We start from the raw sequence: 12,709 nt of genomic DNA, 5'->3' as shown, positions 1-12,709 counted from the left end.
GAGACTGGGGTTATGGATTTGGACAGGAAGATGCCAGACGTAAAGTGCCATTGTCATCACATCATATCAAAGATATATCCTGTCAACATGACTTGTCACTGTTGGTGTTAATCTCGATCGCCTGGCTGAGGCTGTGTTTGTCAGCTTTCTCCTCTGTAGAGTTACTCTTTTTAAAAGGTTTTCCCAGTGCAAAGGTTTTTAACTATGAATTCAATTTTTTTATAGCTGTAAGGCTATTGAGGTTATCTGTTTCTTCTTGAGTGAACTTTGGTAGTTTGTGTCTTTCAAGCAATTTGTCCATTTCATCTGAGCTGCCAAATTTATTGGCATAAAGTTGTTCATAATAGTCCCTTACTATCCTTATAAGATATATAGACTTTGCAGTGGTGTCATCTCTCTCATTCATTTCTGATTGGTAGTTTTTATCTTCTCTCTTTTTTTCTTGATCATTCTGGCTATAGGTGTATGAATTTTATTGATCTTCTCAAAGAACCAGTTTTCTATTTTATTGTCTCTATTGTTTACTGTTTTCTAGTTCATTGATTTCCACTTTGATAGTTATGATTTCATTTCTTCTGCTTATTTTGTATTTCATTTGCTCTTCTTTGTCTAGTTTCTTAGGGTAGAAGCTGAGATCATTGAGTCCTTCCTTCCTTTCTGATATATGTGTTTAGTGCTACAAATTTCCCTCTAAGTACTGCTTTGGCAGCATCTCGTAGATCTTAAGAAGTTGTGTTTTCATTTTCATCCTCTTCAAAATAGTTTCTGATTTCACTTTTGATATCCTCTTTAACCCATGGTTTATTTTGAGGTGTATTTAATTTCCATATATTTGTTTGTTTTCCAGATATCTTTCTGTTTTAGATTTCTAATGAGTTCTGTTTTGATCAAATAACATACTCTGTATGAATTGTATCCTTTTAAATTTTTTGAGACTTGCTTTATGTCCCAGAATATCTATTTTAGTAAATGTTCTTTGTGCAGTTGAGAAGAATGTGTATTCTATTCTTGTTGGGTGAAGTGTTTTATAAATGTCAATTAAGTCAAATTTTTGATAGTCTGGTTCAAGTTTTCCGTATCCTTACTGATATTTTATCCATTTTTTTCTATTAATTTTTGGCTGAGGAGTATTGAAATCTTTTGAGTATAACTGTGGAGTTGTCTGTTTCTCCTGGCAAGTCTATCAGAAGTATTCCCTTCCTCTCCCTTCATTCTTGTTGACCCTTTTAATCTGATTACTCATATTGTTTTTAATCATGGCAAATTTTTTTCTTACTACTTTAAATATCTTTCTTCTCTATTCTCTCTGGTTTTCCCTTTTGAGATCCTATTAGATGTTGAAACTTTCAGCTCTTCCTTTATGTGTCATCTTTTCCTTCTTGCTTTCCATATCTCTGTTCTTTCACTCTGCCCTCAGAGAAGATTTCACCTTATTATTATGTTTTCTTTGACTGTACCCATTTACTTACTTAGCCTATTTATTGAATTCTTTTATTCCAGTTGTATTAGCTTCCCATTGATGCTGTAACAAATTACCACAAACTGTTGGCTTAAAATAACACAGATCCATTGTCTGTCTTAGAGTTCTGGAAGTCAGAAGTCCTAAAATCAAGGTGCTGGTCTTCCCCCTGGAGGTTCTGGGGGAGAACCTGTTTTCTTGCCTTTATACCTTCTAGAGGCTGCCTGTGTTCCTTGGCTCGTAGCCCCTTGTTCTGTGTTCAAAGCCAGCAGCATCATGTCTTGAGATCTCTCTCTGACCTCTGCCTCCATTGTCACATCTCCTTCTCTGGCTCTGACTCTCCTGCTTCTCTTGTATGAGGACCCTTGTGATTACATTGGGCCCACCCACATAATCCAGAATGATCTTCCCCTTCAAGATCCGTAATTTAGTCCCATCTGCAAAATTATGTTTTGCCATGTAAGGAAGGTAACATACTCACAAGTTCTGGAAATTAGGCTGTGGATATCTTTGGGGAGCTATTATTCTACCTACCACACCAATATTTGAATTTTTAATTTTAGTTTTACAAGTAATTAGATCCTTCATTTTCCTCTGAGAATGTTAATTATACTTTTTAAAAAGTCTTCATTTGATGTCTCTATAGTTCTTATCTCTTTGCATGTTTGTTGAGCTCTGGGTCTCTTTTATGAAGTCATTTTTCATCCAGTGTTGAGGATTCTTGGCTCTGTGTACTTTTTATTTGAGGGTCCATGTTCGTTTGTCTATAGTGCTGTGTCTGTTACTGCTGCCTACCTCTCATGGTTATGAGGGAATAAGGGTGACTCTACTGAGTGAGGGGTTCTGGCTTCTGGTTTTCTGTGTGTTTGTGCCTCTCATGGCACTGCTCTGACTTTCTGCTTCAGATGCCCACACTCAATACTCCTTTCTGGAGGCAGATGCTGAGCTCCCAGGTACGTGGTCCAAAGCCAGGATGGGAGGACTCACCTGGCTGCTCTTTTCTCAGAAGGCCAACTAGTCATCCACTTCCAGCATCCACTTACTCTGAGCTTTGGGCATCCTCAGAATCGACTTGTATAGCATTTCTCTCTGGGAACTCTTTTGAGCTTCATTTCTTCCATCTTTCAGGTATTCCTTGTATTCCTCATAATTTTTTGTCTACCAGCAGTGTTTGCTCTTGTTTTCCAACATTATTTGGAACTTAAAAAATACCCATTTTATAATTGATAGTGATTCAGTACATGAAAGGAAGGCTGTAGTCTTGAACTCAGTCTTCCTTATTAATGCAAATTTCCCTTAAATCATTCGATACCATTATATCCCACTGAATTCATCTCTCTGCTGTTACCCAAGGTGACTTTAGGTGCTAAATGGATGTGGACGTAAAGAACCTTGAATCACATCCTAAGAAAAGTATCCTTTTTTTTGAATCTCTTTTAGTCGTGTTTTCAAGGGGATAAAGCCACAGTTTTGTGCTTGAATATTTTTTTTTAAAGATTTTATTTTTTTCCTCTTTCTCCCCAAAGCCCCCCAGTACATAGTTGTATATTCTTCGTTGTGGGTCCTTCTAGTTGTGGCATGTGGGACGCTGCCTCAGCGTGGTTTGATGAGCAGTGCCATGTCAGCGCCCAGGACTCGAACCAATGAAACACTGGGCCGCCTGCAGCGGAGCGCGCGAACTTAACCACTTGGCCACGGGGCCAGCCCCTGTGCTTGAATATTTTTAATGTTTAATTTTAACAAAGAAGATAAGCCTCAGTCTAAAAGCCCTTTTGCACATACCAGAGTACCTAGCTTGAATTTAATAAAATTGTCTATTTTCCATCATAATTATTTTCGTGGTTACAGTCTCTTTGTGGCACTAGTTTTCAATTTACATTTTTGATGTAATGTTTCATTTAAAGTTATTTGAATGAAATTGATTTCATTAAAATATTGTCAAGAGAGAATTCAGGCATAGTTCTCTGGTAACACTAGTTTCTTGTTTTCTTTTTTGTTTTTGTTTTTTTTTAAAAAGACCCCAAAGTCCAAGCACTGTTCAACAAAATAGGATTTCGTCACTCTTGCAACAATCCAGGGAGAATATTCCAAGAGGATGAGTGGGTTTCATCCATGGAGTCACTCAGGGGCCTAGGCTGATGACAGCTCTGCCATCTCCATCATGGGGCTTCCAAGGTATCCTCATTGTTGGCACTCCACAGCAGAAAGGGGAGAAAGAACAAAATTGTGGGCTAGACATTCCCTCTTAAGCCAGCGAGGTAGAAACGATACACTCACGTCCCAGGAGTGCTCAATCGAAGGGCCACATGTAGTAGCAAAGCAGTGGGGAAATGCAGTCTCCAGCAGGGCAGACACACCCAGTTGCCATGGGAGATACGCAGCAGGCACTGGTCCAGAGCAGTGATGGATTTCTGCTGGACAGGAATGCATTGCAAGGACTCTACTGTGGCAGTGAAAGAAGATCCTTGAGTAGACCCTGGTTCTGCTCTCCGGAAGGTGGGGAAACTCTTGTCCTTTATCCTCTGGGCCTCTAGATTTGCCTTCTCATAAGTATTTCATATCTGCCAAGAAGTCTTTCATATCTGAAGAGGGCTTTGGGAATTGTGCTTACCGCCACTTAGGGGCCTTAAGGGTTCTTCAGTGTTCCGTAGATGCCCATGTTTTCAGGTCACAATTCAGTGCCGTTAAAACATAATGAGTTTTGATCTGTGTCTCCCAGGCATTTCCACGTGCTGGTGATCACATCCAGTGTTCTTTCTTAGACGTAGCACGTCAGGCTGCTTTCTTTCTTTCCTTCCTTGACTAAGCCATGCTTCCCTCTCTTAACTTATGGAGTCTACCTTGAGGCCATCTGAAACAACAGACTTGAGTGGGGAGGCAGAATCTTTAATTTAATCTTTACCACAGAACTGGGTGCCTTTGTTTGTTTGAGAGAGGTCTCTGAGAAGGATTTGGAATAACAAGCTTCTTATCTTCTATTCTCTGGGGTACACAAGCAGTTAGCTGATCTCTAATGTGCTGGGACCCAACCTTTAATTTTTCTCTTTTCCCTTTTGCTTGCAAACTGGGCAATTCTTGTCTTTCTTACTGTAATTTGCTACATGCCTGAAGGAGTAGCTAACATAGACTAACATTCTGTTCTATCTAACTTCTTTCTTTAGAGCTTCTGGCATATGGTATGCTTCCAAAGTTATCATAGGCAAAAGTTTCGCCAAATTTTTTGGCACAACCAAGGTCACTGGCCTTCACGCCTGTTATTGCTGTTTCTTCTTCATCGCTGCCTGGCCACTGAGTCAGCATCATGAATTTTAGGTTTTATTATGACAACACCCCACTTTTGACACCAGTTTCTGCACTAGTTAGGGTAATAGTAGCTACTGTTCCACAGAGACTCAAGAAAACAGTGTTCAAACCAGATGGAAATTAAGAATGGAAGTCCAGGGCCAGAGATTTCCTTTTAAGAATGTGACAGAGCCCAAAGTGGTTGCCATCACTTCCCCTTCTATCCCACCGCAAGAGCTCAGTCACATGGACCGGGTCTAGCTGCAAAGGTTGGGGGAGAGGCAAGCTGGACAGTCACATCCTACCTGTGATTGTACTACAATCATCATGTTATATTATGTTATGTTGTATTGTATTATATAGTGTATTATGCTGTAATTACTGTGGGAGAAGAGATGATTAGGTTTGGTGGCCAACTTGCGGTTTCTACCGCATACACTTACTGCAAATTTGTTGTGGAAGGAAATGTCTGTCTGTCACTCACGGACATCTCTGTAGGGTCCCCCATTTCGTTTCTAGAATATTAGAATGTGGTGCCACGTACATTCCCACACTGCTTGTGGGATGAACATTAAGATAACCTAGGGGTTGGCAGACTTTCTGTAGAGGGCCAAATAGTAAATATTTTAGGTTTGTGGGCTATATGCTCTTTGATGCCACTAGTCAACTCTTTGCTGTAGTGTGAAGGCAGCTGTGGATAATGTGTGCATCAGCGGACAGGGCTATGTTCCGTTAAAACATTATTTGGCCCAGGGCCATAGTTTGCCTTTTAGTCTCAAAGTTCCCTTGTTTGTATGTTTCTCTACTTTTTTTTTTTTGGCTTTTCTTTTCTATTTCTGGTCTGGAACAATGTTATTCTAAATACATATATTATTGTAAGCCACTTCAAAAAAAAGGCCATTTCTGTTTAGAGAGAAGCTGGATATAAACAAACTAACTAAACACTTTGAAAATGAGTCCACCCCAGTATATTGTATCTGAGTGAAGCAGAACAAGCAGAACCCAGGACGCCAGGGCTCAGTCCTTAGCTACCGTCTCTACCCTTCCAGCCTGTGTCCAACCGGGGGTGGGGGGTGGGGGTAGTTCTTGGAGACAAGACTTTGAGTCAAGCTCCCAGGACACCGGGCTCTTGTCTGCCATGAGAGAGAACTCGGCTTTCCTTTGGTGATGATGTCTCCATCTCCCAGAGGGATGCTAAATGTGACCTCTCAGACTGGCAAGGCGGAGAGTGTTATACTCGCCAACAGTGGAAAAGCACTTTAACTTAAGTATCACTTACGGGCCTAAGGGCATGGCATTTGAGTGCCGAAAATATGCCAGGCATTATTATTTGATGCTCTGTATACATAACTCTTTTTATCCTCGTAACAATATTATAAGGAAGTGATCATAATAAAAAATAAAACAGTAATTAATACTATAACAACGTAGCAGTTACACTTATTGAGGACTTGCTGTGGGTCAGGCAATGTACTAAATACTTCACACACATTTCTAGAACTATTATCCCCGTTTTACAGATGAGTAAGTGGAGGTTCAGAGAGGTTCGGGGGGGTTCCTCAAGGTTGCAGAGCCAGCACGTAGCAGAGCTGGGCACTTTACCTTACAGATACTTCATTTTATATTATTAAGAAGGAATACTGGGGAAGGTTATAAAATGTCCAGGAGCATCAAGAATGGTTTATTTCCAAGATTTTTGATCAGAAGGAATCTGTAGCCAACAGATGGTCTCAAAGGTGGTGTGTTGTACGCATCTGACTTGGAAGAAGACATTGAGAAGACAGTGGGGTCTTCAGCTTCTTCATCCGGACTGTGCATGTCAGTGTTTTCATCCCCTCCGTGGCCAGCAGCTCAGTCCCTAGGCAGATGAAGTTGTTAGAAGGGTGCTGGTCATCCAGAGGTCATGGATGTGCCAAAGATGGCTTTTAGGAAGGCTCAGTGTCCAATGACTGGGTTCCCAAGTGCTGCTAACTCCAGCATGTGCCACCGTTTGACATGTGCCTGGGCCTGTCCTCAGCTGCCTCTTCGAGATTTCTTTTGGCCGTGGCTTTAGTCCTCAACTCCAGCATTGGGCTTCGTTGATTTGGGGATGGAATTTGCAAGTGTAAAGGGGTCCTGTACTGTTTGTTTCTACGGCACAGTTTCAAAAGAAAATGGCATTTTATAGCCTGAATTAATGGGAAATTACTTTCCATTAGGATTCTGAATGATTTGCACATAATGTTTATAAAGTGAAGGAAAAATGTCAAGCATTTCAGTAACAATTTAAAGCAAAGCTCGCAGGACTCTGCCAGAAATGAATTCCAAGAACATTTTCTTCATCATTTCTTCTTTCTAAAGAAAAAAAAAAGGGGGAGATGAAAGGACGTAGGTCAATTAGGTAGAATCCACCATGGGACTGAGATGGAATCTTTGATAATATCATTTCTAGGTACTTAAGAGAATGAATAAAGTAAGCCAAAAGTGGAGAAGGGGTGGGGGTGGTGTGTGGAAATCACATCTTGAAATGATGGATTGCAGACAAAATCTAAGTTTAGGCCCTGGCTAGGAGAACCCACTGGCTGTCCAAGCCCGTGAGTATGGGGTCATGACACTTCATCAGCATGTGCTGCCCCTGGGTCCCCAAGGAGGAAAGGAGGCCAAGAAAAGTCCTCGAACTGAAATGTGTGCCTGGGTTGTTCCCAGAAAACCACTGGTTTTGAAGAATATAGTGAAGGAACTTGTGACCTGTGCTCAAATGTCTTCCCTACCCTGGGGCAATTTTTGTCAGACTCCAAGTTGTCTGCTTGTTGAATGATCAATTTAAAGACTAGGGGACAAAGTATATTTTACATTTTTTTTATCAACTTGTTTATTTATGAAGGTTTTTTTTTTTCACTGAAGTTCTTAAAGAGGCTACCACTTTTATATAATCACAGGTAAGGGTTAATATGCTGCAAACTGGGATCGACTCTAAAAATGTGGAAGGCTGAGATTAGAGAACAAATGTGGGTTCCAAATGTGTGCTACAGGCATTTCAGAGCGAGGCCAAATAAATCTCTCAAATGGCTTATATTAAGACATTCTAACTCCCTTTAGGTATAAAAGAGACTTTTATAAGTTTCTTGACACTTCTGAGGGGGCTCGGAAATAATGTCTAGAGCCCAAGTCATTCCCCGCACTGGAGCAAAATCTCTGGGATTACATTAGAAAATAAACATTTATTCGAAAGTAGAGTGTGAAGTTTGAAAATTAAAGACAACGAGCAGTTTGCAGATAGAAATATATGGACTTCTTACCTAGATTTCCAAAAAGGAAATTAAAATTTCACACAGCAGCGACAGTGGTGATTGCTCAGTCAGCAGGCTGTTTCTTACTTTTCTCCTTATTCCTTCCCACTCTTTTCTTCTGTTTTTTTCCCCTGCCTCCAGCCCTCTCCCCACAGCCATTTCTATATATTTTCAGTAGTGGTTCAGAGTCAGAGTTATTGACAAGAGAGAAATAAACAAGGAAACAGGAGTTCCACATTCTAGTTCTGAGTCTGGCACTTATTAGCTGGGTGACTTTCTGTGAGTTTCTTAACATCTCTGGACGGATTTGAACTTGTCCCTAAGTGAAATGATTGATCTTAATACATTCCAAGGTTCTTTTCCAGGTCTAAATTCTGTGGCTGCAATATTTATCTTTTATGAGTACTTAGCATTCTGAAAAACTTGAAAAGCACATGGGTTGAACATTTTCTATTTTCTATATTTGAAAAAATTAAAATGTGAACTGCAATTGTTATTGTTGATCTGTAGCCATTGATTCATGAAAGGGGTGGAGCCCTTCTCTTATTTCAGTCCGAAGGAAGCTTTAGAGGGAAAGACTTTCTCACTGAAAGGAATGGTTTCCTATAATTCTTCTAAATAGTCTATAAAAAGAGTTTTTGAAAAGCCTGTAAGACATAACCTCTAACTCAGTTGTGGGAATTTTCATACTACTTCTCCGAAATGGTTATATGATTATATTATCTCAAATGCTCATATTTTAAGATCTTCGTCTGTATTCTACAATGATCCATTTGGTCTTTAGGCTAAAATTTAAAACAGCATCATCTAAATATTAATGTGCATACTCATATTTTTTAAAAAAATAGTGTAGATGCCAATTGTTTCCAGGAGCAACACATGGGGCAGCGATGTTGCAGATTCCAAGGGCTTTCTGTTTGAATGCACACGGGTGACACCCTCTGGAGTTGTCCAGTGGGTGTGGCCTCAGGTGCAAACCCTAATGCCAGATTATGGGAATGAGGGACATAGGGAAAATGTAAGAAAAAAGTGGCAGGCCGAAGATAAATGGCTGACACCAGACCTCTAAGTCAGGAGCACGACATGAGAGGGGAGTCTGTAGCCTGCTAGAGAACTCTTGCCCTGTCCAGTGGGCGGTGCATTATTGACGGCAGCTGCTTGTTGACCAAGAATGTGGGCCTCAGATAGCAGCCTTTCTGATTTATCAAGAGAAGCCAGAAATCTGTATTTATGTATGGTCTCTTGATTTTTAAATATTGGCATCTACTCTACACTCTACAAGGCAAGGAGCAGGCCAAATAAAACAGCTCTGCAAGCTGAGCCCTGTGCCAGCGGCCAGGAAGCCTCCTCTGATTAAGGCTGTCATTTGTCCTTCCATCTCCCTTCACTCAGAGTGGCCAAGGTGGCCTTGAACCCTGGGCCTGGTTGCAGGAGAGCGGTCACCTCGGAAGCCTTTGATAAATGAATGGACCACAGCTCTGAGAGTTCTGCAAAAGTCATCTCAGTAGACCAGTCAAGGCTTTGTAGTGTGGAGGGCACACTTTACGAGTTAACCCGTCTCATAGGACCTGTGTAAGTCGTGGAGGATTGGTGTTCAGGTTAAAGCAAATTGCACATGCTTATTTTTATAGATTATGATGATTAAGCTTGAGTTCCATTGACAAGTAATTTTAATAAATCACACCTCCTGTGGATAAATACAGGGTTCTTATTTCTAGAAGGACAGTTCATAGACACTTACTAGACTTTACTTAGTAGTTTAGTACTTAATTGTCTTCGTCAGCTTGGGCTGCTGTAACAGAATACTGGAGACCGAGTGGCTTAAACAACAAGCATTTATTTCTCACAGTTCTGGAGGCTGGGAAGGTCAAGATCAAGGTGCTGGCAGATTTGGTGTCCAATGAGTGCCCACCTTCTGGGTTGTGTCTTCCCATTGTGTATTCACATGGCGTCACCGTCTCATCCATGGAGGTTCCATCCTCATGACCTACTTGTCTCTCAAAGGCCCCACCTCCAATACCACCACACCGGGGATGAGGGTTCAGGATGTGAATTTGGGGAGGGGCACAAACAGTCAGTCCACAGCGTTAACCATGGACTAAGGCTTAAAATTTGCAGATAAGGGAATCGGGGCCCAGAGGTGACCTAACCCGGTGCTGGAACCCAGGGATCTGAAGTTTCCGTCCAACATATTTTTACCAGTAGACAAAAACAGTATTTTAGAGTTGTTGAACAAAAGGTTTTTGTGGTATTTATCAGAATTATACACCAGTGCTCTGTCTGAGTCAGCTACAGGGAAGGTGTTAGCTTCAAAAAAATTTTGCTCCAAGAGCTTGAGACCTTAGATTGGAAAAAAGAAATTACAACTTTTGAAGGAAGCTTGAACCAGACTATGCTCATTCTAATTCAAAAGAGATGGTGTCTGATAGGTTGAGCGTGGTGCCTGGCCCAGAGTGCACACTTGGTGAGTGTTTGAGAACAAGTGTGAGCCAGACATAAACTTGAAAGTTCCAAACCAGTTTTTGCCCCCAGCATGTTGAGCGAGGAACCCTCCAGTCAGATGGTGTGGGCACAGTCACATCTTGGGCTCATCTTGGCTGTGCAGCCAAAGCCTGCAGAAGGAGACTCGGGTCCCATTCCTGTCTGGGCCGCCCACTCCACCCGTTAACAGGAAACTTCCTCTCTGCTCCTTAGCTGCCCCAGAGGTGGCAGAAGTAATAAGGAAGCATCTTGGAACTTCCAGAAGTCAGACCGGGAAGTGAGCAGAAAGTGAGCTCACTGAGCCAAGACAGGTGTCTCTTGCAAGTCTCTGTTAAGTGGGGCTTTGGAGTCAGAGGGAGGCCCAGTCCTGGCTCTCACTCCATGCCACCGTGTCTCAATTTCATCTTCAAAAGAACAGGAATTATCACCCCGACCGCACAGGGTTATTCTAAGGATTAAATTAGATTGTGTAAATTGGAGGTGCTGGGCACGCACACGTGGTACTTGCTATGGAGTAAGAGCCCACGATACGGCGGCTGTTGATGTTACATAATTGGTTATCTGATTTCCCAGCCTACAGCAGACTGGAAGCGGCCGATTAGAAAGGCCTGAGGGACCACTTCCGGAAGGCCCCCTGACAGCAGGAAAAAAGGGACAGGTCGCAGCCTGACTACAAGGGAGGCAAGAGAAAAGCTATAAAAAGCAGGAACAAAAACTCAAAAGGCACAGCAGTCTGGGGCATTTACTAAGAGCCAAAGAGCCCTCCTCAGGTTAGTAGCTTCCGGGAGACTCCTCACCTGCACGCTGAGAGGGACTCACGTTGACGGGAGTTGTGTGAATCACTTACTTCTCTCTCCATCCTCTTTCCCCCCTGAAAAGTAGGAGTGGGGGGGTCATAGTTTGCTCTTCAGTGGGGATGCTCCAGCCAAATGCTTCCTGGTAATGAAATCTCCAAAGTCAGGGCCAGCTGAGGAGGAGAGAGTCCACTGGGTTCCTTTGGTGGCCTGAGAATAACCCCAGTTCAGGTACAGCAGAAGAGCTGTGCTATTTAGTGCCACAGGAAGAAGGATGCCCCGTGCCCCACCGACCACTCCTACCGCCGCCTCCCTCGAAGTCGGGGTTAGCAATACAGCCCCTGAGAACAGGCTCCCAAATCCCGAATGTGGCGGGGAGAGGGGGAGGAAGAGAGAAGGAGAGCACGTGAGGAGGCTGCGGGAATGCCGGTCCCTCCTGGCGCCCTCTCCACTCTCGTGTCTCATCCCCTGCCTGGAGTTTTTGTTTTGGTGTTCTGTTTTGTTTCGTTTGTTTTTTAATTGAAGCCTTGAGTGGCTCTCTTTGAAGCAGGAGCTCAGGCTGAGGAAGGCAAGACAGAGAATAAGTACTCGCAGGACAGCTGTCAAGTGTGACTGGCAAGGCCAGGTGGGATGGGGCAGACCTTCTGGGATCGGGGAAGGCAGGCGGAGAAGGGTCCTAGAGAGCATCCCAAGGCCTGGGAGCTCCCCGGGGCATGCTGAGCTGAGGACCCACAGGCTCATTCCAAGCCTGGCCGATGGACCACCCCTAGGTTGGGGTTGGCCCAGACATCAATTGGGGCTAAACTCTCAAGCTGACAATTTTCAGAGGGGGCACATGACACAGCCCCCAAGAGCGCGGATCCTGGACCTAGACGGAGGTCAGATCTCAGCACTGCTGTTAACCGCTTTGAACTTCTCTATGCCTCAGTTTCTCCTTCCATCACATGAGGGAAATAACAGTACCTAATCAGAGAGCTTCTCTGAGAATTAAATGCCCTGATCTCTCTGAGGCACTTAGAGTATCGTCCTGGCACTTGGTAGACACTAAAACCTGAGGGTGATTATTTCATCCCATAGCCGACTGGGGCGGGAGAACAGTGGGGCTGGCGCTAACAACAGAGCGTGCTCGGCATTTCTGTACATGCAAGAGCCTGTGTGGCGGGGACTTGGGGAAACAAAAGATGGGGTAGGGGGAGAGCACTCCCAAGAATGTTCCTGCTGTTAAAATAAGAGGGACCCAATATTGTTAGAAACGGGACCCTATTATTGCCAGTTTATGTTAGGGAGAACACGAGTTCCCTACCTGTTGTGTTGCCTATGCCGACTGACCGGCCACCTTGAAACTCTGGTGTGAGGGTCTCCTTTTCTTTTTTTTTTCCCCCTAATGGTGTGGAACAGAGCTTGAATAATCAATATTTAACGGA

At 43.0% G+C, this 12,709-nt stretch overlaps 1 protein-coding gene across 7 annotated transcripts in view; it reads left to right on the top strand.

Moving 5' to 3' along the window:
• The window catches only part of SH3GL3 (SH3 domain containing GRB2 like 3, endophilin A3), a 139,847-nt gene that overhangs the window by 108,471 nt on the left and 18,667 nt on the right, over positions 1-12,709 (top strand). The window contains exon 9 of one of the 7 annotated variants that reach the window (XM_070494311.1): positions 11,065-11,261. The exons of the other annotated variants lie outside the window; for them this stretch is intronic. Coding sequence (XP_070350412.1) covers positions 11,065-11,093 — 29 coding nt within the window. The 3' untranslated portion in view covers positions 11,094-11,261. Of the gene's footprint in view, positions 1-11,064; positions 11,262-12,709 lie in introns of those variants that run through there. 7 annotated transcript variants of the gene reach the window in all.

This window comes from Equus asinus, chromosome 2, assembly GCF_041296235.1.
Source record: "Equus asinus isolate D_3611 breed Donkey chromosome 2, EquAss-T2T_v2, whole genome shotgun sequence".
NCBI lineage: Eukaryota > Metazoa > Chordata > Mammalia > Perissodactyla > Equidae > Equus > Equus asinus.
This window is presented reverse-complemented; position numbering and strand designations above follow the sequence as displayed.